The following is a 27,947-nucleotide window of genomic DNA, read 5'->3' as shown; positions in this document are numbered from 1 at the left end:
ATTCTTCAGAGCTTAAGTGTTGCTAGTTCTATTAAAAAATATACCATGGTATGATTTCTTAATGTGTTGCTACTTTCGCAATTGGACCCTATGCAGTTATGCCTTCAAACTCTTCCGTCTGTTCCACAAGGTGGTTCTGTGAGCTTTAGGACCTCTGATTGAAGACAAACTGATATAAAACCCCCAAACGGAGTTGTCTTCTGTTTAATCCGCCTCCCCCATTGTATGTCAGGGGTCTGGTAGATCAGATGTATCCACTATGACTTTAATAAAAATAGTATCATCTTTAATATACGTTCCATTCTCTAGAACAGTTTGAGCCACAAAGACTGGGCAGCCAGATGCAATGTTCATTTCTCCAGTTGGCTTCTTGAAACTGCTGCTGTTTGGATCTGGCTTGAAAGCATCTCCTAAGTGGCGTCGAGACGGTCCCTGATCCATTAGCATGAGGGTCACTTTCTGTTTAAATGGCCAAGGAAGCAACGCATCATATTCTCCACGCATTATGACAAAAAACAGTGACAAGTGCGTCCCCTTTCCCATGCCATCTCCATTAAGGTAGACTCTGGCACACATCTTGTAGCCAAAGTATCCAGTATAAAAGGGTTGGCTGTACAAGGACAGAGTCTTCCCCATGACTGCCTCTTGCTTCCGACGTTTATAATCTCGAATTTTCCAAATTAATACTCCGTTGTAACTGGCAGTTTCTAAAACTTGGAATCGGAGGTCCATGTCAGCCAGCCGAATATCATGAACACTCAGCATCTGATCATGTCTGCTCAGCTGTGTCTCTAGCAGGCCTGTTAGAAAATGGAAAGGATGGAGGTGAGAAAAGTGGTTTTTTTCTAAAGACTGTAAAAGTCAGTCGCCAATTGTATATGAAAACACTTTCCTTCTCAAGAACCAAAGTGCATTCGGCCACTGATGAAGCAATTTCCACAGACAATAGTTTGCCAGCTAGTATCTAGGTTAACTGGGATTTTTACAAACATGGGTGTTAAACACACATGCAGTGAAAGTCACATATTCAAATCATCTAACATAAATTTTGTCTGATCACTAAGCAATATAACTACAGAAGCTTCCATTTTTTGAGAGGAGACTTGGTAGCATTATCTGTAGATTGCTATTAGCAGTGAAGACTTTGGAAGTGGTCACACATCCTACATAATCCCTCTGAAATTCAGAAGCACCACTGATCACTCAAAATATTATTCTCAGACACTACTTGTCTCAGAAGTGTAGTGCCGTTACCATGTCTAAAGTTCATCACAAAAGAACAGAAAATTCAAGCTTAGCTCTGTATTATATGGTCGCTTATTCAGTTTGGAGGGAGAGCTGTTTTTAATGTCCCCTTTCCCCCACATGAAAACGTTACTCTTTGTCTTTGCACACTGGCAAAATTGGCCAACATACAATACTGAGAAGCAGATGAATTTGTAAGGCAGGTTTGCTTTATACAGATCTATTTAAATGTTAAGTTCTTTGTCCCAATCATTTAAACACTTACATATGATCTACACTATCTTGCTAAACTCCAGTTTTCACTTTATTCAGCAAGCACGACAATAACCTTATTCTCAAACAGATCTCTCAGTTTTCTTTGGATCAAATACACCTCTGTAATAGATAGCAGGACAGGTGGTTTCAGGTGGATAACCATACTGTTGATCCATTCATGGAGGAGAAGAGTAATAAAAGACGACTTGTCAATATACCGAGACTGTATTTAAAGAAGCTGCTGAAAGCTATTAGCTGTCAAAGATCAATTGAGAAACCATTTATAATGAACTAACATTGTAATCAAGACAAGGGTCCAGAAAACAAAAACAAAAGACAAGAATCAAGCCTAAGAAACAGCGTGGAAGCAATGCCACATCATCAAAGGGATTACGCAGTTTCCTATTCAAAAATCAGAAGAATCAGCATTATTGATGCTTCCACACAAAAATCACAATGCGAGTGCCATCCAAAGGACACCATTTTTCTCTTGACAGCACGACTGAGTACTTCAGTCCATTGTGTTTACACTTACTTGTATTTCGAGCTCCTTGCCCTGCAGTTTTATCAACACTTTCCAGCTCAGTCACTCTGTTCTGGAGGGATTCTACGCTGCTCTTCATGCTGTCAGCCTCCTCCCAGTTCTGTCGGAAGGGACGGATTTCTTTGTCCAGTTCTTTCAGTTTCTCTGCTTGACTGTCTATCACTCGCTTTATAAAACAATAAGTTACAAGTTAAAATAACAAAAAGACATTAATTTATGCAAATTAAACAAGGATTATATATCAATAATAAGATGCATTTCCAATATAAACAAGTTTCACTTATGTCAAGTATTTTAATAACACAAACCTTGAAAATTTAGAGGAATAGCCCAAATATTTATAACACACTTAAAATCTTTAGTGCTACATAGGTATTAATATTAGAGCACTATTAGAATTATCAACACTATTTAAAAAAAGGAATTGTTAGTGTGCTCATCTATTTTTTAAAAACCTTTCAATGCAAGAACAATATTCTGAATGTCTCTATATTGATATTATGGGCTGATATTTGTTGGGTTTCGTGTCAGAGTACTTAAGCAACAAAGTATGGGCACAACAACTTACGATGGTGTGAATCAAGTGGCTGCTCGTATGCATGCTTGTATCATTGGGTAACAGCATAACAACTTACCCCTCCAGAAAAACATCAGTACTCTTGCACACGTGGAGCAGGAGTACATACATGTACAGATACAGTGGCATTAGCAAGCTCCAAGCTCACATAAATCAGTTATCAAAGCCTATGTTATTATGTGCCCATAACTATAGCAGAAACCCTCAAGAGTGTAAGCAAAACTACCACTTCTATCCCCTTAAACAGTTTTAAAATTCCCACCCTTACTTCCTAAATTGAATAAGCCATGCGTCCAGAAGGTGCTTGCTGGTTGAGTCTTTTTAAGAAAACAAAGAAAAAAAACCAGTTGATTTTGGAAAGGCATGAAATATAATACTCAAGAAAAAAAAATATATAGAGAGGCTGGTATTCTCTGAAAGAGGGACATTGCAAGCACCTCAGTATATTACAAATATAAAGGAGAACGTATTTCCCAGTCTACCTCAAATCTGATGCAAGAAATACATAGCACTTCATGTTATCACAGCTAATTTGGACTAGCAGGAATTTTAGCCAGAACCCCATAATCAGTTGTGAAGTTCAAATGATAACACAAATATTTGAGACAAGAAACTACTTTTGCTACCACCTACAGTTAAATTCCAAATCTAACTTTATAGTTTATCATCACATAGTGCCAACATGTGTAAAAATGATTTTTCACTTCTTAAAAAAAAAGTAGCACTTGAGTACAAAACAAGAAAATAAAGTTATTTTGCATTTGCCTTCTGGTTAGCCATGTGGATTCAATGTTCCCCGCTGATGGGGAAAACCCTTCTGCCTCATGCAACCTTCATTTCCCCTTTTAGGCATTTGCTTTTAATCATGTGGTTTCAGTTATACTGAAAGTCTGTAACAATTAATTGAAGGCTGTCAATTTGATATGCCAGCTAGCAAAGTCATGTTCTAGGAGTGTTTTATTTTGTTGTGTCTCAAAACCACCGAGTAATCTAACATATTTCAAGATTAACTATTTATTTCTATATTGGTGTTTTAAAACAAGCTTATATATCTCACTTGCAAAATTACAACTTTGTGAAGGAAAGCTGTGTACTGAATCATAAATGCAGGGTTATGGTCCCATTGAATAGATTAAGCAACTTGCTTGGACGTACTAATCATCAACTACCAACACAGTCACACCATCTCACTTGGACTGATGGTAATCAGAAAATAAAATAGGGAAGGGCTGTTAGCAACACATATAAAAGGAAACACACCATGGAATGGCCTGAATGAATGTTGTAAGAGCAGACCCACAAGATCTGGCCATTAGTTCACAGTTAACGTGCAAAAGTAAACTCAAGGTGTGCCCGAGTGATCTTTTTCCTCTACTCACACAAAATATGAACTCTCCAAGGCAAGAACAATAACATGGTTGTGGGTTTGTACAGTGCCTCACAGAGATGCTCTAATTTCCAAATGGGACCTCTTGGCACTAATACAGTATCAAACAAAATGAATAAATAAATTTTTAGAGTAACTGGGAAAGTGGCAAAGATGCAGAAGAATTGTAAGCTATCCTTCTTTTGGGAGAAGTTTACTAAAAGCTGTTACTAGGGTCCAACTTCTCTCCATCAACCTGCGTGCAACATTCTACCTTTGTACATGCACAACCAATTCTGGTTTTTAGCTGCTTCTACCACACGTTAGAAAGGTGTAGTATTTTATCTCCTGTACCTCTTAATGAGAATTCAAGAGATACAGAATAATCAGAAATAGACTTGTATTCTGTTTTTAAAAAGCAGTGGGATCTCTATCTTTTTACCCTACAGGGAGTCAACCTCCCTCATGCTGGGAGATACTGATGTACTAAATCTGAATTTAATGCAGCAGTGGAGAATTTCACTCTAATTATTCCATTAGAAAGCACACAGATGCCTCACATTGTACTCATAAATTTTCAAGTAGATACCAATTTTCTGCATGCACTTTTTATTCAAGCAACTGACCTCTCCAGATCATTAATCCAGAGTTATATGCCTGGCAAACCATTGAGGGCTCTTCTTGATGTTGATTTTCATCTAGGTTTCTTTTGGTATTTCTAATAATAGTGCTAAAATTCTGGAAATTGTTTATTACTAAAAGAATTTAGAAAGTGTCGTGAGGAACTGAAGAAAGTTATATTTGCAGTTCTCTCTCTTTCAGATGCTCCTAATGGACCTTTCCGTTGCAACTGATAGAGCAAAACTGAAAAGCTAAAGAACACGCTAGAAAAGGAACCAAAGGCACTACCTGACTGCGAAAACAAATCATACATCCTACTCCTTTGAAGGAATGTATTACCAGTCAAATCATTTTATATTCATAAGGGCATTGTTTCTTTTGTCTTCAAGTACTTCATGTCCACACTCAGCTTAAGGCTTACTAATATGCTTCCATATACTCATAAGAAAGACTGGACACTGGATGTGAAAGTGCCTTTCCACAAGACAGCAGTCAAAAAAGTATCACATACTCCCTTGGTAAAAAGACTTTCCCTAGAGACCAGTATATAGAAAATTAATCTGAATCAAAACATCTTAAGGTTGAGGTTCCTGCCAGTGTCCAGACACCTTAGATGCATTTACACTAGTTGTGTTAAATGCCTCGCAGTGCAGATGATGTCAGCTGTGCTCAGCGAAACAGCTGTTCCCAAGCCAAAGAAGGTTACATGGCAACTAATACTGAAACTGTACTAGAAATTACTAGCATGCATAGGACTTGGCGGACTAAGCAAATATCGTTTGTCCAGACCTGAATTGGCTAGTTCTACGCTGGAAACATCTCTGGCTCTTGTATAGCCATGGCTGCTCAACACAACCCAGGCAACAGAAAGAGGCTAATCATATTGCCCAGGCAAAACCAAATTTGAGATGTGTTTCCAGGATGCCCTTAACAACCTGCCTGAACCAGGAAGTTCCAGTAAGTGGAACGAATCAGGTTGAAATAACTGTGAAACACAGTTTGGCTTAAAATAACTAAACTAAAATAGCTGGCGAGAAGATGTAAAGGCGGGAGGGGGGAGGGGGAGGAGAGCAAAACACATCCTCTCCAGTACTTATTACCACCAAAAAGCCACCTGTTGGCATCTGCCAACCATATTGTTTTGTGGGGTTTTTTCTCCCTAAACATAAATCATTTGAAAATTGATTTTGCTAACACTTACAGCTTGAGGAAATCAAAAGATATTGCAATCTGTCATCAAGACAATCATGAAAAACTCTGCTCTACGTTTTTTCCATTTCCCCTCTCATCACTGGTTATTGAGACAGCATGTGTAAAAACCCCAGGCTTACAAATTAACTTACCTCCTGGTAGATTCAATCAGCAATATCAATACATACAAGGATTAGCTTCCCAGTGTCAGAATGCAATATTGTAAGCATGCAGCCATATCCCAGACTATCATCAGACCAAATAACAATGACTAAGGCAGGCTAAACTGGTTACTACGTGGACAGAACATGGAAAGAAGTAAATGCTATAAGGAGAAACGTTGCTGTTGCCGAACTTAAAGACTTCCTTATAAATCGACATGGAGGATCTCAAGGCTCTGAGCTCTTGAATGTGCTACCCTTTGAATTTCAGCCATACGCTAGTTTGGATACTTAGATCTTTCTTGAGTATCAAGATTTGCAGTTTAATATGTGAATAGTAAGTGAAAAAGATAATTTTATTCACATTCCTTTAAGCTGGATGCTAAAACAGGTATCTGATATTCTAGCAGCAGACATACTGAAATAACATGGAAACGATACCTTCACAATAGCTTGCTAAATATCTCCTGAGGTTTCCCTAATTGTGGTTAGTATCACGCAAGCTAACACAAATTCCCAGCATTCACATTCCAAGCCAGCTCTGAATGCAAAGCAAAGAATTTCAGCTTGGGCTAAGCACCATGCTAGAGCATCCAGGGGTTTTCTAGTTTGATGCTGGCTTGTGGCCAGGTGATTCAGACCACAGAATAAGAAACTCAGACCTACCGGCAAAGGAATAATTAGATACATTTTCCTCAGAAGAAGATAACAGAAACATGGATTTTAAAAAGTGTATTCAAATGCATTGTACTACATTTGGATTAATTCCACACCAGACTGATTTCACTCATGATTAGTTTGGTTTTTTTTTTTAATACCAGCAAGTAGAAAAAGAAATATATGTTATACATATGACAGTTTTAAGGTGCTAATCTTGTCTTCCAGTTTGACAATAGTTCCTCAAGCAGTTATTTTTTGCAGAGAAGAAAAAAATAATTATGATTATTCTTCAGATAAGATTTGTAATTTTGTTTTCAGTCTTTTCCCTTTTTAAACAGGGGTTTTTGTTTTAACATAGGCTAGGCAACTGCAGTGTTTTAGTGAAGTATCTTACTCCAACAAACCAGCTACTGACCAGAAGGGGGGGAAAAAAAAAATATATCAGAATAGCTTTATAATAAGGTAAACTCTCTCCCCCCTTTTTTAATTAGAACACCTCACTTCACAAGTGTAAAGGCACAGAACAGAAGCTACTACCATTTCTGCTTTAATGGGGAGATTCTAAATTTCTTACCTGTAAATGAAGTATTTTAGATTCATTATTCCGCAGCATTTCCTTCTGTCTTTCAATTTCTATTTCAAAGCTACAAATCTGATTATGTAAAGTTTGTATACTCTTGTTCTTTTCCAAACTTTCATTCTGGAGCAAGGCCACCTGGAAAAAATGCTACAATTACTCCTGCCAAAGTTTATTAAAAATACCTATAACTTCATTAGTTTTAAACTGTCTTACACACATGAAAGGGATGAGATCCTAGTAAAATCTCTCTCCATGTCTTGCAAATAAATAAATAAACCCCAACCTTCTGATAGCTACTTTTGCACTTCCACAGCATGGTATTGGTACAACTTTGACTAATGGAAGCGCAGATGGGATATACAAACAGCAAAAGAACTTGTGTCTAAGCATAATCTTTTCTTTATTCAGTTATTTAACAGCTTGGTTTCCTGGTTGCCACTAACTGAATTGGGAGTTGCTTTGAGTTTGGAAGAAACAACCTATTTAGCTCTAGATCAGTGTTAAGAACTCAAGCCCTGCACAGAAGGGATACCAGAGAGAAGCCGAGCAGCTGAAAAGCTAGTCAGGCAAGGGAACGTTAGTCTTCCCCACCTACTCCAATCTATCCTGATCCACTGCAAATTTAAGGAAAAACATCGTCTGCATGGGATTGGCTTAGCTTCATAGAATGTGATGGTGATGAAAACTCCTGAAATGAGTGAATACAGAAGGGATCCATGCATTTGAAGGAAAATCCAATGGTGCCTACTAGTAGAAAAGACTAAAGAGCTACAGGCTGTGGATTATATTCTCTCTCTGTATTGACATATTATGAATTTATTCATTAGTGACTCATTCTGGTTTTAAAACATGAGCCTTGTTGGAAGAATATCATATAATGTATCTCCTTGAGGATGAAAGTAATACAGTAAATATTCTCCATCACACTATTTTGTGCTCTGTTCATTAATGTGGTTTGGGGAAGGGGGTTGCTTTGTGGTGGTGGGTTGCTTTTTAAAAAAATCTCATTTTTTTCCCAGGCAAGATTATTCAGCAGCAAAAACGTAGAAAACAAACACTTGACACAAAATGATGTTTGGACATGCCCTGACTAGTTCCACAGGTAGATCTTTATATGGATAAGAAGCAGCACCATTTTTGACTCAGGAAAATCCTGATAAACGTTCCACATTAAGACCGATTACTTGGATGCTTCATGTTCCCCCAAAAAATCTACACCACCACACCCCCCCATACAGATGCTAGTTTGAAGTCAAGCCATTTTTACCTCTGATGCAGGTACCACTGTAGAATTTCACCACCTTAACTGCTCTCTAATCAGACATAGTCGAATCACTTATGTGTCACTGCATTCCTAGACTCAAGAAGCTAGCCTGTTTAAAAAGGTAAATAATTTCAATCTCTATACTAGCCTAAACTAGACAAAGGACTGCCAAAGTCCACAGGCATTCAGCAGGTTCATCAGACAGGGGCCCAAAAATACAGAGATACCATAATATATATGCATATCTACTTTTCAATATAGCATAGCATGTGTGCATTACACACATACATTAGTTCGGCATTTTATATATGGAAAAACTGGCAGGAGAGGCTCAACAGAAATGAGACAAAGCTAATTTTGCCAGTGCAGAGAGAGAAACAATCTTGAGGCTGAAGGAATGCATGCCTAGGTACTAGACAAAATTTTCAAGAACAAGTTTTAAATTTAAACTAGTACCCCTGCCTCCCACATATTTCAGTTCTGCTGGGCAGCCACTTTAATTTTTTGCATCCTCCTTTTCCTTAATGAATCTGAGGTCTTTAGTTAACTGTGATCTTTACATTCCCCTTTTCTCATTGTTTCCTCCCCAGGCCTCCCAATCATAAGGCAGTTACATTCTGTGTCACTAGCATTACATTTCCATTTTTGTACAACTTATAAAATGTGGGCCTGTCTTGTACTGAGATTTTCCACACAGTTTTACAGAACACAAGAAAAATAGAATTATGTCCTACAGCCCTTAATCATACAGAACTGTCATTGCTAAGTCAGTAATTGTAGTTTGGTGGTAATTTGTGAATAAGAAATCTTTAAATATAGTTTCCTAATTACATTTGGGATAAGTCTTTGGAACTTCAGTTAAAAAACAGGGTAAAGGAAACATAGCATCTATTTACAAACTGCAATCAGCTTCCTTTACTTTCTTGTCATATTTAAAATATTCCTAGGATAAGCATGCTCTTATGCAGCAGTTTTTCAAATTAAGCTATTGCTTATTATTGCTCACTAAAAAAGAATGGAAGAAACCTTATGCCACAAAGAACGGGATTAAAACAGGTCCCATATTTAAGTCACATATTAAAAAAGAAGAAACAGTTTATACCAGGATTGCTTTAAGAATGTGATGAAGCCACAAAATTATGTTCAACTCACTATTTCCAACATCACAAAACCCGTGGGAGTTCAGTCTGCAAGTCTGTCCCATCACAGAGTGAACAAAACACCAAATTTTAATTCGCCCCACAAAGTTTTGATTCAAGATTTTACATCTGACCTTCTCTTACTACTCTTTGCCAACAGCACCATTCAAATACCAAACTCATAACTTGGCACAAGCTTTGCAGCTCTGAAGACTTTCAGTCTGCATACTCCACAAGCACTGTTAAAAGAATGTGGCGACTGGGAGAAGGCAACTTCTCCTTTCCCCTCCATACATACTACAGTGAACACCCAAATGAAATCTTGACCCTACAGAAACCAACAAGACTTCCACTGACTTCAGCAGGGCCAAGATTTCTGCGACGTTCATCAGCTAAATTAACTTTGCACTGTTCTTCAGTGCATCGATTAATTTTTTCTCAAAGAAGAGAACAACAATGAAGTTACAAATCATTTTGTTACCCTTCTCTAGAATAAAGTCACTGACATATGATATGTGGTTAGCTATTCTGGTAACTTGGCACGGTCTTGGGATTTCCAGTGATTCAACTCTTTATTATGAATAGGAAGAAGCCTACAAAGCAGGAAGTGAAAAGAAAAAAAAAAAAAAAAAAGGACAAACAATGATAAGCAGTTATGTCCTAAATGAAAGTTAAAACAAAAATTGAACATAAAAAAGTAGTAAAGTGTATATTCTCTTAGCTCTATAAGAGACAAACATAGAACTGCTGGGCATTTTTTAAATGACAAAGCACCTCTCAGGACACTGACAAAAGGCAGAACATGATCTATTCTGGAAGTCACAGGGAACATGGTTTTTTCCTATGATGCAAAATAAATTGTATAGTTTTAATCAGACTAATGAAAAAAGAACTAAGGATATGAATTTGTATCTGTTAAAACCGAAAAATGTACAGTTCCTGCATTAACAGAGAGATTCAAGTGCAAAAGCAAACTTAAGTATTGTTATTGATCATCAAACTAAGACCTACACATGTAGCAAAAATTCTATCTAAAAAAATGACACTAGACCTCTCCCAGGTTCAATGGTTTCCTTACAGGCTTCACGTTCAAAAACAACCAGTCCAGGGACAAATCTGCTGGGGACAAAAATCAGATCTTGCTGTTCCTGTTAACTTCTGCTTTAAAACTATACTTCCTGCAGCTGCAGGACCTGGCTGGAAACCCATGCATGAGAGATCACTGTAGGCCAAGAAGGGAAGATGCTTTCTAGACAGAGTTTGCTAAACTAAAGCTAGTGGTCTGCTGTGAGATGACAGAAGTCACAAGCCACACACACCATAACTGCCGCTGAGCTTACACTGAATTGTTACTCTTATTTAACTCATTCTAGAAAAATCTAAAGGGGCTCCTGACTCCTCTGCCTGCATTTGTAGAATAGCTTGATAATTCTGGGATTCTTCTCCCCCCAAAAAAGCAGAAGCATTATTTTAATGGCCATGTAAAACTTTTTCAAAAAGATTTAAGAAAACATTGATTTGTTATGAAGTTTTGTATTTTTAAATCAAAGTCTTAAATTTTATTTGCGGAACAGATGGTTAAGTTGTTCAAATGATTCACAAGATCGTAGCTGACACTGATACAATTTCCAGCATCTCCCAAATCCCAAACAATCTAAAACCAGGAGTCCCAAGGAAGCACTGCAACACGAACTTTATTCTGGTCTAGCACTAAAGCAGAAATCATCATGCCCATGAGTTACAATATGTTTAATTGAATTAACCTTTGCAGGTCATTAAGTTTGGAGAGCAAGAACAAAAGTAAATAAAATAACCAGTTTATTACATGATATTTCTAATAACGTTATCTCTGGAAAAATAATGAGGTAGCTCATAGCGCTGCCATAGCTTTCTGAACCCTCCCTTTGTAAGAAGGCAGCTCAGAGAGGGAATTGAAGACTGTTTATCTATGTGAAGAAAGTGTTTTAATTAAGTAACCAATGAGGAAAATAATATATGGAGTTGCGAAGCCAAGTTTCTCACAGCATTTTATTATAACAAAGGTACCAGATATGCTAAATGGCTTGATTGCTTTTGGAGCCTACTAGTGCTTTAGCTGTACTGTTGAACAGCTGTTAGAACAGAAAAAAAAAAGCGCTTCTTCCAGTACTTTTATATGATTTAAAGAAATCAATGAAAATTAGAAGTGAGTAGAAGATATACCTTATTTTCTAGAGCATTGCTCCACTCTTTCAATAAGTTAACATGCTGCACTGCTGAGCTGGCTTCATGTGCTTTAATTTGTTGGTTTGTTCCCTGTGACAACAAAGAATTTATACATTTTAGCCAATTCCACTTCTTTTAAACCTACAAAGAAAGAGTATATCAAGACATCGAACCAACACTACATATTTTGGTTCACGGATGCATGTTGCAGAACTGTAGAGAGAAGGGAAATCTACTTGGGAATTTACAAAAGTCAGGAATACATTTAATATAGCAAGTGTTTTATACAACTGCCATATATCTCCATCCAGTGTGCTTGATACGTCAGAGACAATAAAGATGAACAAGATTTACAAAATGAATTGTATTTTAGAGTCTTCTGTGTAGCTTTACACTAAATAAAGCACAATAAAACTCTTGAGTCATACAAAATCTAAAATGTCCAATTCCCCAAACCGTAATTTAAAACTTCTGTTGTATTTCATGAACAGCTTCAAAAGCACTAAATTTTCCCTCAGTTGAGTATTAAAGACAAATATTTAAGATAAATTTATCATCACTGGAAACTGCCAGCTTTATAAACTACTTTGAGAGATACTACAATGCCTAGTTTGTCATCCTAAGATGTTACCATGATTGCTCTATGATATTCAGATATGCTGCCTCTGCACAACCTATAAATGCTGTTACAAATAACCACTATATAAGAAGTTTACAGAACACACATAGATCATATACAGAGTACATAAGATGCAGACCATATTACTTTATTTGTATTGTGTTGCATTATACCTACTTCAGTAAGTGTTTTGCAATGCAGAGTATATTAGCTTTGATGGTAGATATGCTGCAAAGCAACTGAAAGGGTTTCAATGATCCTCAAGGTATGTACTCTATATAAAATACTAAAAATATATATGTGGATATATGTACATATATGCACACATATACATACATAAAATGAATGGCAATACATACGACATAACAGTGGGCAGGGTTACAGCATTGATCAGTTCTACCACTAAGAGCATTACTGTTAACACTTAAAATGATGAATGCTCATTATTTAAGGACCTGAAAATACCTGCAGGAAGTAGTTTATTGAGAAGTGTTGCTGCTTACAGTTCTTGTCTCTAAGTTATCATGGGCTAACAAATGAATCACACTATCTGATAAACTCCATTTTTTCCTGTCAGAGGTTTCTGAAATTTCCTGACTAATCTCTTCATTATATAAGCATCCAAATTCCCCAAAATATATGGTAAGGGAAGCAGAATATTGGAAGAGACTGGAGTAAGACTACTGAAACTAAACTCTGAGGTTTGGCTTTTTATTTTTTTAAATATTGCAGGGATTGCCAGGATTAAAACCTAAACCTTTTTTTTTTTTTAAATAGATTTCATGCTATGCTTCGATTATACACCTATGTGCATACAGACATATGAATGCACATAAAAATACGTTTTAAGTGTGCTAACCTATGTTTAACCTTAATAAAAATATTGACACACAAATGAGAGAAAATATAAACATACCTAGCTCAAGAAAATAAATACTTTCATAGAAACAACTGAAGTTACTAGTCTATTTTCTGAAGAACAAAAGTGACTTTCCTGTTATTCTAAGTTAAAAAGTTCTTCAAATGTATCATCTTCCTATTGCAACAAGATGTACCTAATAACTGAACTCCCAAACCACTGCAGGAATGTGTGGGCTTTTTATATAGTTTATTTTTAAAATGCAAAACCAAACATCTGCTGCATAATCACTTGGTGCAACTGGATGACTTTTTCTTAACCGAGACTAGAGAAGTCCAGAACTTTCACGTTAAAGAGTTAGGTTCTATTTGCAGACTTTCATCAATTGGGAAGTATAATTGTTATATACTGACCTGAAAAGTGCAGCCATAACGCTTAAAACTACAGGTACTTGGGGCATTAATACATTCTGACAAATGTGCATTCAACTGCAATAGGAAAAAAATGTGAGTTTTGGTAAAAGACGTTTGCATGATAATGCTCAAAACATAAAGGGCACAGGTTATCAGGTTTGTATTGTGTGCCAGTTGCAGAACATACAATACACGTGTGTATATTTTCTCCAGTCTGATCTAAAGTGCAAATACTATATATACACATATGTAAACCACACACACATGCCAATACAGTATACAGTGTGATACATTTAATATACAGTGAAACTTCTACTAAAGACTATTTCAATAGGCAACCCAATTAAAAAGAACACACTCTACAATTATTTAATGATTTCATTTGACTTTAGTGAATGACTAATCTTTTCTCAACAAGTGATTTTTTACTGGTGTTCTGAGCAAGTCTTAAGATCAGTTTCACTGTAGTAAAGTACATTTTTTCTAATCCTAATTTCATGGGGAACCAATTTTTCAAAACATAACATGCAATTCTCCGTGCCGAAATTTAATGGTTAAATTCCACAAAAAAGACTAAACAAGTACTGCATGAAACAGACAAAGAGTTTTAGAATAGGTACAGTTAAGTAACTTTAAAAAAAAAAATGCAGTACACAGGATTAAAACTGATTAGTAAAATGCCTGCATTTTTCACAGATTGAGATTTATTCCAATATCTTGGATTATTATGAGCACAGATCACTTTCCATTTAAAAATAAACCAATTCACAGAAGCATATACATATATACAGACAGCAGCCATTGCAGCACAGAGGGCAGCAGCTGCATGCAAACTGCCTAAAAGTTGGAGCAAAGAGCCATTTTTGGAAAGGATAGTGCAACAAACACTCTCTCTTCAAAACTATGATCTGCAATTTGTATTTCCCACAAAGCAGACAGGAGCTAGAGTCTAGCTCCTCAGCTGGCATCACTCTTTTGGGTTTCAAAATCTCATTTGAAATTCCCACACCATAAGCCCCACATGACTCAGCTCATCCACCTCCATGGAAAGAAGTGGTGAACCAATTCTGCTTTGAACACGTAGCTCTGGAACAGACAGGACAGTCCTTAAAATCTGATACTGAGATGCAATCGGTCACTCATATCCGATATACACCTATTATGTTCTAAACACTACCTGTAGAAATTCACAGTATAGTTTCAAAAGACACGTGGTTCAGAAAAAAAAAATAAGACCAAATAAGAAAGAGACATGTGGTATAACAGGCTTTACAAGAATGCCACATTTTCAACTTCTCAAAACTAGAAGTCTGCCAAAGAGTTATGAATTAAACATGAAAAATTGCCTTTTATTCTACAGCAAGATATTCACTTGTTGTACGCTACAGAATTTTCTCAAACTGTTAGGCAGGCATTTTCCCATTTTCTGCATTAGAGTCATTGTCCCTAACCATGCAGCTAATATATACATTTTCACAGTATCAGAAAAAAAATTAAGCAACATACAGCAACAGATGATGCAGGGCAAGATGATCGTTTAAAGTTCTGTTTCTACCAGTGGTTTCAGAATCCAATTCTGACTATACGTGTAATGACCCAGGCTTTAATGGGTCAATTCTTATTAGCACTCAGACATACCTCTTCTCAAAGTAACTGCTGAAGTCAAGATTTAAGAATATGCCTAAGTGCTGGAGAACCAGGATCTAAACTCGGAAGCAAGCACTGATAGAATTGGCTCAGTATACATATTTTCTCTTTTCTTAGCAGCTCAATTTCTCTTAATAGGTACAGTATCTGTCATGTATTTTATATTTCATTATCCTGGGGGAAAAGACTGCCCCTGTGCTTGGCAGATGCCTTATGTGCCTTGTGCACTATGACATGATTAATAATTTACAAGTGTAACTGAAAAATAGTACAAATCCAACTCAGGAAGTAAGTATCAGTAAAAAGAGAAAAGCTTATCCTCAGATCAGAAACTTAACTTTCCTTAAGTGAGGCTTACAGAGTGCTGAAGACTTAAATAAGCTCTTCCCCATCCTTGGCAAGTTCTATTTTTAGGAAAAAATAATGCACATAGACTTTTGACAGATGCTCCTTATATCTTTTAATGTACAAGAACATGGATCTGTTCAAGGAAGACAGGCTTTAATTTTTATTTTAATCTGGTCTATATATTACTGCAAGCTTCTATACATTAAGAGAAATTTTTATGCATTGTTGCATCTGGCTGTTGGAATGTTGTACTCGTATTACCCTGTATCTTACACTAATTCTTTAAGTGTCAGTTATTATTTTTTCCCAAATTTAACAGATTTAATAATAATTTAAGTTTTTCCATGGAATGATTCCATACATTTATATGATTTTTCTAGTCTTTACTAACTCTTGTCAATGTGCACTAAATTTTAATTCTCTCTTTTTATTTTAATATAAGCTAACTACCTCAAGATGCTGCTCTATTGTGCTCAAATGCTTCAAATGGGGAAGGGGAGGGGGATAGCTAGTAAAAATGAAAGCAGGAAAGACATGCACTAATCTTGGGCAAGCCAAGTGTAATAATGACAAAAAACTAAGGAATTATTTCTTTTTAAATAGTTTTTCAAGAAATCATTAAAAATATTTGAGTGTTATCACACTTAACTGTGTGGTAGAAAAAGCTTTTCTTTAGATCTCACATTTTAATAAGGAAATGGCTTCTGGCAAAATTCTTGCGAGATCTTATTAAAAAAATTATTTAATTTTTCAGCACAACACTGGACATGACTTCTTACCTCGCTCCTCATGAGTGTTTTAACACTACATTTATGAGGACATGAAACCATGACACACGGGCAGTCTGTATCTTCATGTTTCTACAGAGGAAAAAGCAAACAAACCACAAATCAACTCTTACTCTGAAATTAAAGAGAGGACTTACCTGCAAAGAAAAGCATCCTACAATAATTAAAAAAAACACACAAGATTTTTTTCAATGTTTATCCCAATTGTGCAGAGTTACAGAACTGCAATTGCTCAAACATCAGTTTATGCTTTCGATAGATGTGTTGATATTCTGAAGCAAAAATAAGGGTTTTCTTGTGTTTTCCCAGGCAGAGTAAATCTATTTGCTTCCCATTTTATTGTTTTTACTTAGAGCAATGAAACAATAAGTCAAGTTTTCTTCCCCAAGAATTACTCACAAAAATGGGCATCTTTAAGAGTGAGCAGAACTAAGAAATGTACATTGCCCACTCTCAAGAGAATCTCTCTTTCCTATGTATGGATATTCCCCTTCCAATTCTTTTCTAATTTTGATTCCCAAACATCTGATACTAAGTCTCACTGTTATACACCCAAAGTTCAAAGAGATGTTGAAATTTTATCATGATGCTGGGCAGGCATTTTGATCTGAACCTAGATGATGACAGATACTTCAGTATAGCTGTCAAACCATATCACCATAGGGAGGGAAGAAAATCAGGCCCAAGCTAAGTGAATTTACATTTCTTCTCAGTTTTTCTCAACAAAATGAAAAATCTGGAAAAAAAAAAATTTCGTTTCATGTCAAGTGACATGTCCCATTCAACTTGAAACAAACTGTTTCATTTCTGGTACTTAAGAAAAGCAAAGGAAACAAAGGTCTAGATTTATAAGCTTGTTAGAAAAGGTAGCATGCCCTTTTTGCCTAGTAATGATGTCTATTTTTTGAAACAAAACCAAGACGTAAAGGAGACCCAAGCTCTGAGATGTGAAAGGCCTTGGTTCAGAACTCTGTCATAAATCTGCAAATCTTTGAAAGTGTATACCTCCTCACTTTTAAGAACAGATCATCAGGTATGCTGTTCTGAAGTAAGTCTGTCCTGCCATTCTTCTTATTCGCACTAGTTCACTTGGTGTAGCACATGTAGACAGTCACAGCGACAGAAAGCAAAGAAGCCTAAGTTGCTCCTTAGCCAGAGAGCTGGGACAGCCTCCCAAAATGTGGGGGTGAGGAGCTAGCTTCAGTCCTTCCACACCAGGACACGGATACCCAACCAGAAGCAATGCTAACAGACTGACAACACCTCTCCTCAGAATAACCTCTGTCAGGGTGACTGCGGTACTCCTCTGATAAGCAATGGCCCATAGGACCATTTCTGCTTAGACTCAAGAACTGGACCATGGCCCCCCTCATTCTGAACACATCTGTAATCATGTTGAAGAGAGACATCACACTCTACCATGCAGCTTTAGGAGCCTACTGCCCTACAAACTTCTTTAATGGTTTATCAACTACAAAACTACAAAAATAATACTCCCTTCTAACATTCATTCCCTAATTTTAATTCCCTTACTCTCTTCTCTAACCTACCCAAGCTATCGGGCAAAGGCTATGACACTGACTCTCAGTTCATGATAAAAAGGCAACATGCAACTTTTTCTCAGCCCTCTCCTCCAGTTCTCCTCCTCACTCCACATCACAGGGCCCACCCACTGAAACCAAGGGGAGCTTTTCCAATGACTTCAGGATATACCAGAGTAATCCCATTCCAATGGCAGAATCCTCTTCCTACCGACCAGCTAAATTCACACAGTCGAGCACACAAAACCAAAAGCCAAATGCAGCATAGAACATGGGTGACACCACATGCAGGGTACAGATGAGGGGAAGGCAGGATATTAATACAGCTCCCCAGAGAAGCCAGTGCCACATTAGGAACACGTCTGGTTCCAGAGCAGTGACAAGGGAGCAGGATGACTATGTCTGGTGTCTTCCCCAGGGGCTGCCCCAGTCAGCTCAGTTGTATTTCTGACTACCGAGCAGAGCCCAGATTGCCTTGGCAGGGTCTGCCTGGGACAGCCTTTTTGTGGCCAGGGTGGCAGTGAAGAACCTAGGCACTAAGTAATGCTGTCCTGCCAGATCTGTATCATACTACTACTGCCCAAGTATCAATTTTATAGGAGAAGCACTTCCAAGTAGTTTTGTGGATTATCCACAGAAAAAAAAATAATAATTCAGAAGCATTTCAGGCTACTAATTTCTTGTTTAACAATGCACCACCTTTATCTGCCAGAAGTTATAGGATGGAAAAGGTAGCTTTGTGACAAAAAAAACCCCAACTTTTTAGATGGTTTAAACAAAAGAAAAGAAATTAAGAAGTTAACTCACGTAGTGACAGTGCAGGCAAGACAAATGCAATCTAAAAAACGTGTATAACATTGTTAACTAAAGAGTCTGCCTCCAACAACGGGGATTTCCTACCCCACAGGTCATGGGATTCTATGAAGACATGAACCATACGTACTCGGGTAAAATTATTTTTGTTTCCATTTGCATACCTTTTTCTTGGTACGCTCCCTCTATCTCCATTTTCAGTTCAAGTCACTGAGGCCTGCTTCAGTCATTATTACATTAGAGAAAATTTTAGGCTACAGAAGCTAGAGATGAACTCAAGCTCTGGGTGACAAAACTCAAATGAGAAGTCAAAAGGAGCCTTTCATTCAAATGTACAGTCTCATTAAGCTTCTGATTCTCATTACCAAAGTACAATGTGGTAATATTTTATCAGGCCACAACAAATAAAACCATCTGCATTTCTGTCATTATTGAACTTTTAAAAATGTAGGCAAAAAAAATTAAAAATAGCAGCCAATTGCTAATCTTCTAATTGCGGAGCTCTCTGCACCCTTAAAGCAGCATGGAAGCAAAACTGTCCTTTTTCTATGTACTGAAACACATAAGCCGATGATAACATGAGAACATGTAACACTGCTTGGAAATGTCCTGATTTACAAATGTAGATTTGTTTAGTTTAAGACAATCAAAATAGTGACATCTCAACATAAAACTACATATTAACAAACCTCTTTGGTTCTCTGGATAAGCCAATTCTATTACCTCTTAAAGCAACTCAGAATTCCACCACTTAAGATTTTGGAGAACAATTACTTTATTTACACACACTCTTTTCTGTACTTCACAGTAATATGCCATTCTTGTTTCCAACATAAATGTCTACAATAGGTTTCGCTAAGAATTAAAAATCTGATAGACTAAAACTTGTCTCAGCTTCTGAGGATCTTGAAAGCTACCGCTAGTTCAAAGGTTTCATAAATGTTAAATCCACCAATATCTCATAAAAGAGAAAGCTCTTAAGCTAAACCAGAGTTCTACATTCCTCAAAACATAAGGATGACTTCAGACTCTCAAAAATATAACTACATTGCTCCTATAAAAAGAAATTGCCTACAAGGAACATGTGAGTATGTTGCTTAGATATGGAAATCCAGTTTGTACAAGACATTTAATACTCATTGATGTTGTCTGTTAAGACACTACACATTTTTTAGTATCACTCTGCCTCACATCAATTCCCAGCCTAAAGAAAATTCTGGGAGAACAGCATCCATAATCTAACTAAATACAGTTTCACCTCTGTATCAGAATGTGCAAGAACAAACACAGTGTAAACTTAATTTTCTCTGTGTATTTTCATGTCTCAGCCACCTTATGCTAGGTAGTGCACAATTATTTAAGTACCAACCCTTGCAAGTATACACTCAAATAATTGAAAGCCAGATCTAAATCAGAACTTGGTGAGATTCTACCTATGCCTTTTTGTAACGACATCTCTGAGCAAAGAATGCTTCTCATCATTGTGAGACTTCACCTAACAAACAATACACAAGAACACAAATGAAAATGAAATTCTCATCACTCTTACTATACTAAGAAAGTCCAAAATCAAAGACTGTCAAACTATGGAAACTATGTACACAGTTTTTTTTTTTAAATATTAAAATTACACCAAGAGATTCAGCATAATACAGTTCCATGCAAAATAATGCATACACAGTCAAGTTACAATTCTATGTGTAAAGTTAGTATGACTTTCTCAACCTCTGCTCTATACTTCTAACTCACAACATGCTGCTTATCAGCCTACTCGCATGCCAAGAACAGCAATAACTCTGCCTAGGCCTGTCATGTACCATTCCTGGTTATGCCAAGACACAGTGTGTTTTCACATTGTTTCCTCCTTTCCTCTCATAACAGATCACACAGTATCCAAGAAGGATTATATACAAAGATGCTATTTTTCCAGTCAATTGCTATGCTTATGCTTTTCCTGCACAACATTTAATTGTTATCATGGTAGTTGCATTTATTATATCAATTTAAGTAAAATAAAAAAGCATAGCAAAAATTACTTTAGTATCAATATTATGCAGTGGATCTGAATTTTTTTTTTAAATGCAGTATCTGAACATCAGAAAAAAGAAAATGTTTCCCAGTCAATGCAGTAACTGGTGTTTTCGCAGAAAAAATAAACGTGTTTTGAAAGTCAGCCTATTTTCTTTTTTGACTTACTAATTCCGGTTGAGAGGCCAAGGTTCTATTGGCAGCTACATAGAAGCACAAGAAGGGTTATTATTCCACATTAATGTATCGAATCTTGCTCTATATACACAAGAAAATACTGCACCTGCAACATAATCATTGGGACTTGGCTTTTACAGTATTTACAGGTTGTCTCCCGGTATTTACAGGTCTTCTCTACATGGTCTGGCAGATCTTTTCTCAGTATTTTTTCTTTGCAATCAGCACGAGGACATGAGAGTTCTTCAAATTGACAATCAGTTTTCAAATGCATCTGAAAGATCAAAAAAAAAAAAAGGTCAAGCCAACTAAGTTTTGTGTATGTCTTCTATCCTTTGAAGACATCTCACATTAAATAACTTCAGAACCAAAGTAAGCAAATTTATTTTGTGCACTATATTGTGCAAAAGCAAACACTAACAAATCTATGCAGGAATACATTTCTGACTTTACACTCCCTTTACCTAGACAGCAGATTTCACTGTATTATAGATGTACACAAGCTACTTTTATACTAAAAGCATTCTAACCCAGTCCAAAAATCCACACAGGCTATTTAAACAAAAGGTAAGCATTCTTTTTCAAGGTATATTATTCCATGTAAACACAGATGCTGCTTTAAGTTGTCTAAGTACCTGAGCCTGCTCATTTAAAGCAAGTACCTACACATCTCACTGGAAACTGCTGTATAGCCATACGTTACAACTGTTATTATGCCTTCATGAAACAAAGCTACAGGTTATTTTGTACAAGTCTGGAGAAGCCAAAGGTTTAACGCCATGCATAAACCACCATTTACATGAGAGGATTAAGACTGGTAAATAAAAACAAAAACACACCAAAAAGGAATTCAAATTTCTCACGTTTGTAAAGTACACATTAAGATCTTTCCTGATTTTAGTTCTCCCTCCAGTTTTTATTTGCTTCATGCATTTACATTTCCGAGCTTTAGTGTCACACAGTCACATGATTTTTTTACTGTAATTCCTTATAGCTCATCGAAAAGCTGAGTTTCAAAACAGTTTAACTCTATTCTGACATTTATAAATCAGATTAACCACTAGTGTGAGCAAGTCAAGAAATGGACCGAGGCTTTAATTTGCAAGATTTCTTCTCATTCTTTAACTCAAAAGGAAGCTTATGACTATGTTAGATTACTTACCAGTAATTGACCCAAAGACAGTTGTTCTTTACAGCCCTTGTTTTCATTTCTGCAGTATATCTGAAGGGCAAGTAGTTCTCTCCTGCAACAATTATCTTTAAATACCTGAAAAATCAAAAATCACTTCATTTTAGAAATTTAAAACCACTCAAGAATATGCAAGTTCAAATAAAGTAGAAGCCATGCAATTTGGCTACAGCAGTGTCATTTAATTCTAGCTTTATGTGCCAGAAATAAAATCCTACCATTCAATTTTTCTTGAGTGTGCACATCACTGAGATTTGTCCACTGTGAAGCAGCCCAGTGAAAGAGAATATTTGGACAGATGCTCTACTACTGTTTCCCTTTTACTATAAATACAATAAAGGGAAAGGTACAACAAAGGACTAAATTTTTTGCTATTTGCTTGCCAATTATAGGCCTGCATAAGCTAGAACTCTCTACATTGTTTGGGAAGCTGGTATATTAGGCACAATACTATAAGACAAAAAAGAGCCAAAGCACAGTGGTCCAGAGAGGAAGGATTTCATGGAAGGCAGTCCCACAATGGCTAGACTGGTTAGTTGGAACACCTACTTGCACTTCAGTGGTAAAACATTAATAAAGACATTTTCTAAGGTCTTAGACTGGAGAAGGTTTATTATTTCACAGATAAGCAAGCTTTAACTGTCTCTCCATTTTAATGTTTATAAGCCTTTCCAGCATTTTTTGTCTATAATAGAACTGCAAGAAGTTAGAAATAGAGAGCTCGGGGTTTGGATTTTTCACCTCTTATGGGTGATACCCCATAAAAGATAAAGAGACAAACACAACTGCACTCTCAAGAAGCCCCACTGCTAAGGGCAGGAAATGGAGATAAGGACTGAAAACCATTACTACTATTTTGAAGTCCAAAACAAAGGGCTAAAAACTTCTAGTTATTTTGCAATTGCTTTCATGACCATTAAGAAATACCAAAGAACCAAGCCCAACCTATGACTATTTCTCTGACAAATGGAGTTCCGTGATACTGCGTACACTGCAGGGTTACTGCAATTACAGAACGGTTCTGCATGCTAACATTTAACAACAACAACAAAGAATTATGATCAGATCTGTCTACAGTGACTAGGAATCTATCCCCAGTATCAGTGAAGAAGGAAACACTGCAACCATTCGCATCCAATCTCATCTGACACAGGTCACTGATTTCTGTTTACTTTTCAGATGCATATGTGAAGTTTAATGAATAAACAAATGTCACTTGAATAATCAGTTGCCAGTACTGTAGTATTTTTTCTAAAGTAATTCAGAGGGTTACTAGGCACAGTTTTGCTGACTGAAGTTAAGGTAAGAAGACAAGTTTTTCCAACACTAAAAGCTCTTCAGTGAATTTGGACATCAGCATTCTATGGGAAGAGAGAGGTTTCCAGTTTCATGAAAATCACTGACTTGCACAGTTAGTCTAACATGTATTTAATATACACTGCCCTTCTTGTCCTCCTCCTGTTTTAGAGATATTTGACATTTCATAACGAATGTACATGTTTATGTATATTGGGACCTAGAAAGTCAGAGTTAAAAAGACAAATAAAGTAGGCATCATGATTATTGGTCTCGGCTCCTGGAGAGCCCATCCATGTCAAAACTGAATTACGCTGAGCACTGTTCAGAGAACTATTTTGAGTTAAGACAAGGAGAGATTAATGTACCCACTAGACTTTTCTTGAAAATGGTTACTATTACCAGTATTCATTTAGGCAGGAAAGACTACTAACACATAGAATTTACTAAACACTTTAGAAAAATCTAATGTAAAAACTGCATAAACCATGTACTAAGTCAAAAAGAATTTTCTCTACCTTCAACCTTTCAAAGGCAACACAAAGTTTTGCTGTGAAAAACAGTGAAGAGTGTATCAGTGAAATAACTTATCCATATAAAAAGAATCTGATTCTATTACAGTTACTGTAACTCCACACCGTTCTGGTTCCAGTGTGGTTCACAGAACAACATACTGTAAAAACAGACTAGTGAAACAGTAGACACTGGTCTGGAGCCAAATCAGGAGTAAGGTTTACCTAGATCTGTCACATCTCTGCATCTACAGGAGATGCAATATTTCTTATTATCTTCCCGGTTGATGGGAGGACAACTGCAATGTGTTGCTGCAGCTCCCAACTATGAAAACAAGATGTGACACCTGGCTGGACCATTAGGGATGAAGCTGACATGTTGTTTTCTACCATGTGGTTAACAGTAAAAGTGAGCTGTCTTCCTATACAAAATACATGGTTTAGGTTTTATAATAAAACTGTTTTCCTCAGGAAGCTTATTAGGCTTATGAAATAATCACCACAAAGCAATAACACATCTTATGTACGCCACACAATACAATCCTCTTGAATAAGAAACAACTTTAACAATACCTTATCTTTTACTATGCTTTCTTGACACGCTGTACATTTTGGACTAGAAGAACTGGAGAAAAAAGAAAACAGAAAAACTATTTTAACTCATCTGAATTTTTGTAGTACAAAAGTTTCTGTTTATGAGGCATTTTAATTAGTTATGTTTAGTCAATATATTTTAAAATCATTAAAAGTGGATATAGTTCATTATAATGAGATAACATGATGTTGTTTCAAAAAATTTGAACACTGAGTTTTCAGTGAACAGTATCTGGCATCCCTGAGGAAATAAGACCACCACAATGCCTCCAGCCAACTGTGCAGTGGTTTTCTTCAAGGCAGCAAAATTCACTCCCTATTTTATAGTCTGTGCCTGATCCACAATTTTTGTCACTTCTCAATCTATCCGTGCAAACAGGCAAAATACTGTCTCTTCAATCATCCAGTCCTTTTTCAAACAACACCTAATTAAACTTTACTTTCTCTGACAGTCAATTATACATCCTTTTAGGGTAAAAAAGTGTTTATGTCCATCTCCTTCAAGTCTGTTCTGGTTTTAGCAACTGTTACAGATCCTTGCTCCCTCCTTTATGCGAACTATTGCCCTGTAGCTGTTTTGGTAATCTAGTTACCAAAGTTGCAATCTCTTAGACAACAGGCAGGCTGAGGAGCAGAGCAGTCTTTGAATAGAAACTGAACTGCAATGTAGGAAACCCGGGGTTCCTATAGCTGTTTCTGGCTCTGACCTGCTAGGTGTCGTAGTGTAAATCCTTTCATTCCTTTTTAGCTCCTTTTCCCCATGTAAAATGGGGACACTCACACTGATCTCCCTTGTAAAGCACCAGGATCTATGGATGAAAAGCACTAGGTAAAAGCTAGTAAAGCAACTCATTGACAGGCTACGTAAGTTGTGGCCGCTAGCAGCAGTGCAAATCAATGTAAAAGGCTGAATAAGTTTGATTATGTTATATAATCAGTACGGTTATTTCAAATCATCTCACTGGCTTCTGCTCCTTGAACTGATCATTCTGTGTCTCATCACATTTCTGAGCATCTTAACTACCTTGCAGCTTCAATATCTGTAATATTTTTCTTAAGTAAAAAAAAAGGGGGGGGGGAACTAATCTACTTGAGGACATATAGTGTTTAATACAATGTCATGCTTTCCTCGCTCTTACTGAATTCACTCAAGCATCCCACTTGCTCTTTTAAACTACTGCTGCATACTGAGCAGACATCTTTACTGTGTTATCTACACTGACTCCCAATTCTTTGTCCTCAAATAACACTGGAACAGAAGCTGCTAGCATATAATCAGTGTGTGTGTGTGTGCAGCAGCATATCAACACTGAATGAAAAATTTTTGTGCCAAATACAGAAACAACGTAAACTTATTTTGCTTCCAGTTTTATGGCACACTTTTTATTTCTCAGAAAAAGGAGCTGTAAATTTAATTTTAATAAAGGATTTGTTTGCAACAAGCACTTAAATACAGTGAAATAACTCGAATGAAAGAGCAGTGTGGTAGATGGTCTTAACCATGTGTCCTTTTCAATAACAGACTGGTTGGAAAGTCAGGAAGGTAAAATTACACATATTCTAGCTGCACTGTAATAAGCACACATGCATGTCTCACAGCAGGGAAGGAAAACTGCCCAGATTCCGGCAATGCCAGAATTGTTACTGCTTAGATTGTTAAGGATCTGCTCTGTCCATCTGCACACATCCAAGTATGGCAGGTGTTTGCTTTTCTGCAGTCACTGTTATTAACCATGTAAGAGTCTTCCAAAAACATATATTCAGAAAGAAATAACTGCATTTCTAAAATACAAACTACACCTCACCTGAAAATGCGTATTGAAAGAAAAGTTGGTGGGGTTTTTTTGTTATTGTTTTAAATTTGACACGCTGTAGCACAAAACCTACAGGAGTGGATTAGTGAGCTATGGACCCTTGTATTTGCCCAGTACAGAGGCTACTCTTTATCATGAGACAGAGTAATGTAATATCCTCCAATCTCTTTTGCTATGCTGCATGTAGTCTTGACTTATATCCACCTGAGATTACAGTATTTCCAAGTGAAATATAAACTAATACCTAGAGCAGGATGGCCACAAAAAGTAAACAGGAGATCACCAAGACTGTCCAAAGTCAAATCCTCTCTCTGTTAGTAGTCCAGTGTGTGACATCCAGTGAGCTCTGTCTCTTCTGTACCTCTGCTTTCCCGGTAGTAAATGGAAGTATTGACTGCTTATTTACCCCAGGAGATTAAAGCTTGCAGAATGGTCTCCAAACGTCAGACCAAGTTTTCAAATCTCACTGCTGAATACAATCAGTAGCAATGCATCAAAGTTGAGAGGCAAAGAAATACACTTCTACTGATGCACAGATACTTCTTAAAAGCTAGATACTCCTTGAATGACCGCACTTTTATTCTTATCTAGACTGGGAAAGATTGCATCTCTCAGCATTCATTTTACATCTACAACGTTCACTTATCCACTTTGCACTCTGGTCCAAACATCTCAATAATAGAGAAACCAGCCTTCCTGACCCTCCTGGAATCCACAAAACATACAAGCCCCAGGACATTCAGCTAGAAGGGTTATGGGGAAAGGGAGCTCCACAAGCAGTTACATTTATTCAAGGGTCCCACCACTCAACTGTAAGGCTGGGTCCACAGCTAGGTTAGGTACCATCACTCTAAGGAGCCTCTGCAGGCTCACTTCTTCGCACAGCCACAATTTACTAAGCGTATTCTACACCAAACTAGCCATGTTAGCAGCCATGTGAAACAGCTACTCAGTCTAGGCTCCACAGGCAATGAAATTCTTACCTAACACATCACTACATGGGATTAAACCACTTTAACAACCGTTTCAACAATATTGATGGAAAGCTCAGTTGTCTCATCCTGCCCCAGAATAGAACACAAATGTTTGCACCAGCATATGGATAACAAATAATCAAGCAAGCAACAAGTGGAAGGCTGCTTCGAGCCAGGGTGTTAGCTTAATGTATTTTTAAAACTACAATGGTATTCATGCTATTTTCAGCAGTTCACAAGATTTAAAGGTATCAACATGTTCTATCACAACAAAAAACATACCTTAGCAAGGCATTCATGCAGGTCTCACAGAATCTGTGTCCACATTCAGTCTGTTTAGGATTGCATAAGATGAGGTGACATTTTTCACATTTATACTTATCTTCCACAGCATTTACAAATTTCTCTTTGTAGCCACCTTGCTCTGGAACATAAATCGATGCTGAAGGACTGCGATCAGGATTGGCCCTTTGTTGCACCATTTCTACAGATAAAGGGGGTTCTGTCTTCTTACTGGTGTCCATGCT

At 36.9% G+C, this 27,947-nt stretch overlaps 1 protein-coding gene across 5 annotated transcripts; it reads right to left on the bottom strand.

Annotated features, from left to right (window-relative positions):
- TRAF3 (TNF receptor associated factor 3) lies at positions 1-27,947 on the bottom strand. Of its 5 annotated transcripts, XM_050897378.1 has the most exons (10): positions 27,703-27,947; positions 24,612-24,663; positions 22,204-22,308; positions 21,148-21,315; positions 16,474-16,554; positions 13,700-13,774; positions 11,806-11,898; positions 7,195-7,335; positions 2,036-2,210; positions 1-800 (listed from the first exon to the last, which is right to left on the bottom strand). In XM_050897378.1, the coding sequence occupies exons 1-10, from the start codon at positions 27,942-27,944 to the stop codon at positions 229-231; spliced, it is 1,704 nt and encodes a 567-aa protein (XP_050753335.1). In that variant the 5' UTR covers positions 27,945-27,947; the 3' UTR covers positions 1-228. The 5 variants fall into 5 exon arrangements, with proteins under 5 accessions (XP_050753335.1, XP_050753338.1, XP_050753336.1 ...); XM_050897381.1 differs by lacking the exon at positions 7,195-7,335; XM_050897379.1 differs by lacking the exon at positions 13,700-13,774.

The sequence above is a fragment of the Gymnogyps californianus genome, chromosome 5 (genome assembly GCF_018139145.2).
Source record: "Gymnogyps californianus isolate 813 chromosome 5, ASM1813914v2, whole genome shotgun sequence".
Classification (NCBI taxonomy): Eukaryota; Metazoa; Chordata; class Aves; order Accipitriformes; family Cathartidae; genus Gymnogyps; species Gymnogyps californianus.
Note: the sequence above shows the minus strand (reverse complement) of the source record. Positions and strands in the feature narration are given on the sequence as shown.

Coding starts and splice junctions, on each gene's coding strand:
- TRAF3 (XM_050897378.1), bottom strand. CDS start 27,944: ATGGACACCAGTAAGAAGACAGAACCCCCTTTATCTGTAGAAATGGTG. Junction 13,775..16,473: donor AAACACTCATGAGGAGCGAG/GTAAGAAGTCAT, acceptor TTCCTATTGCAG/TTGAATGCACATTTGTCAGA. Junction 2,211..7,194: donor CTAAAATACTTCATTTACAG/GTAAGAAATTTA, acceptor TGTTTTATAAAG/CGAGTGATAGACAGTCAAGC.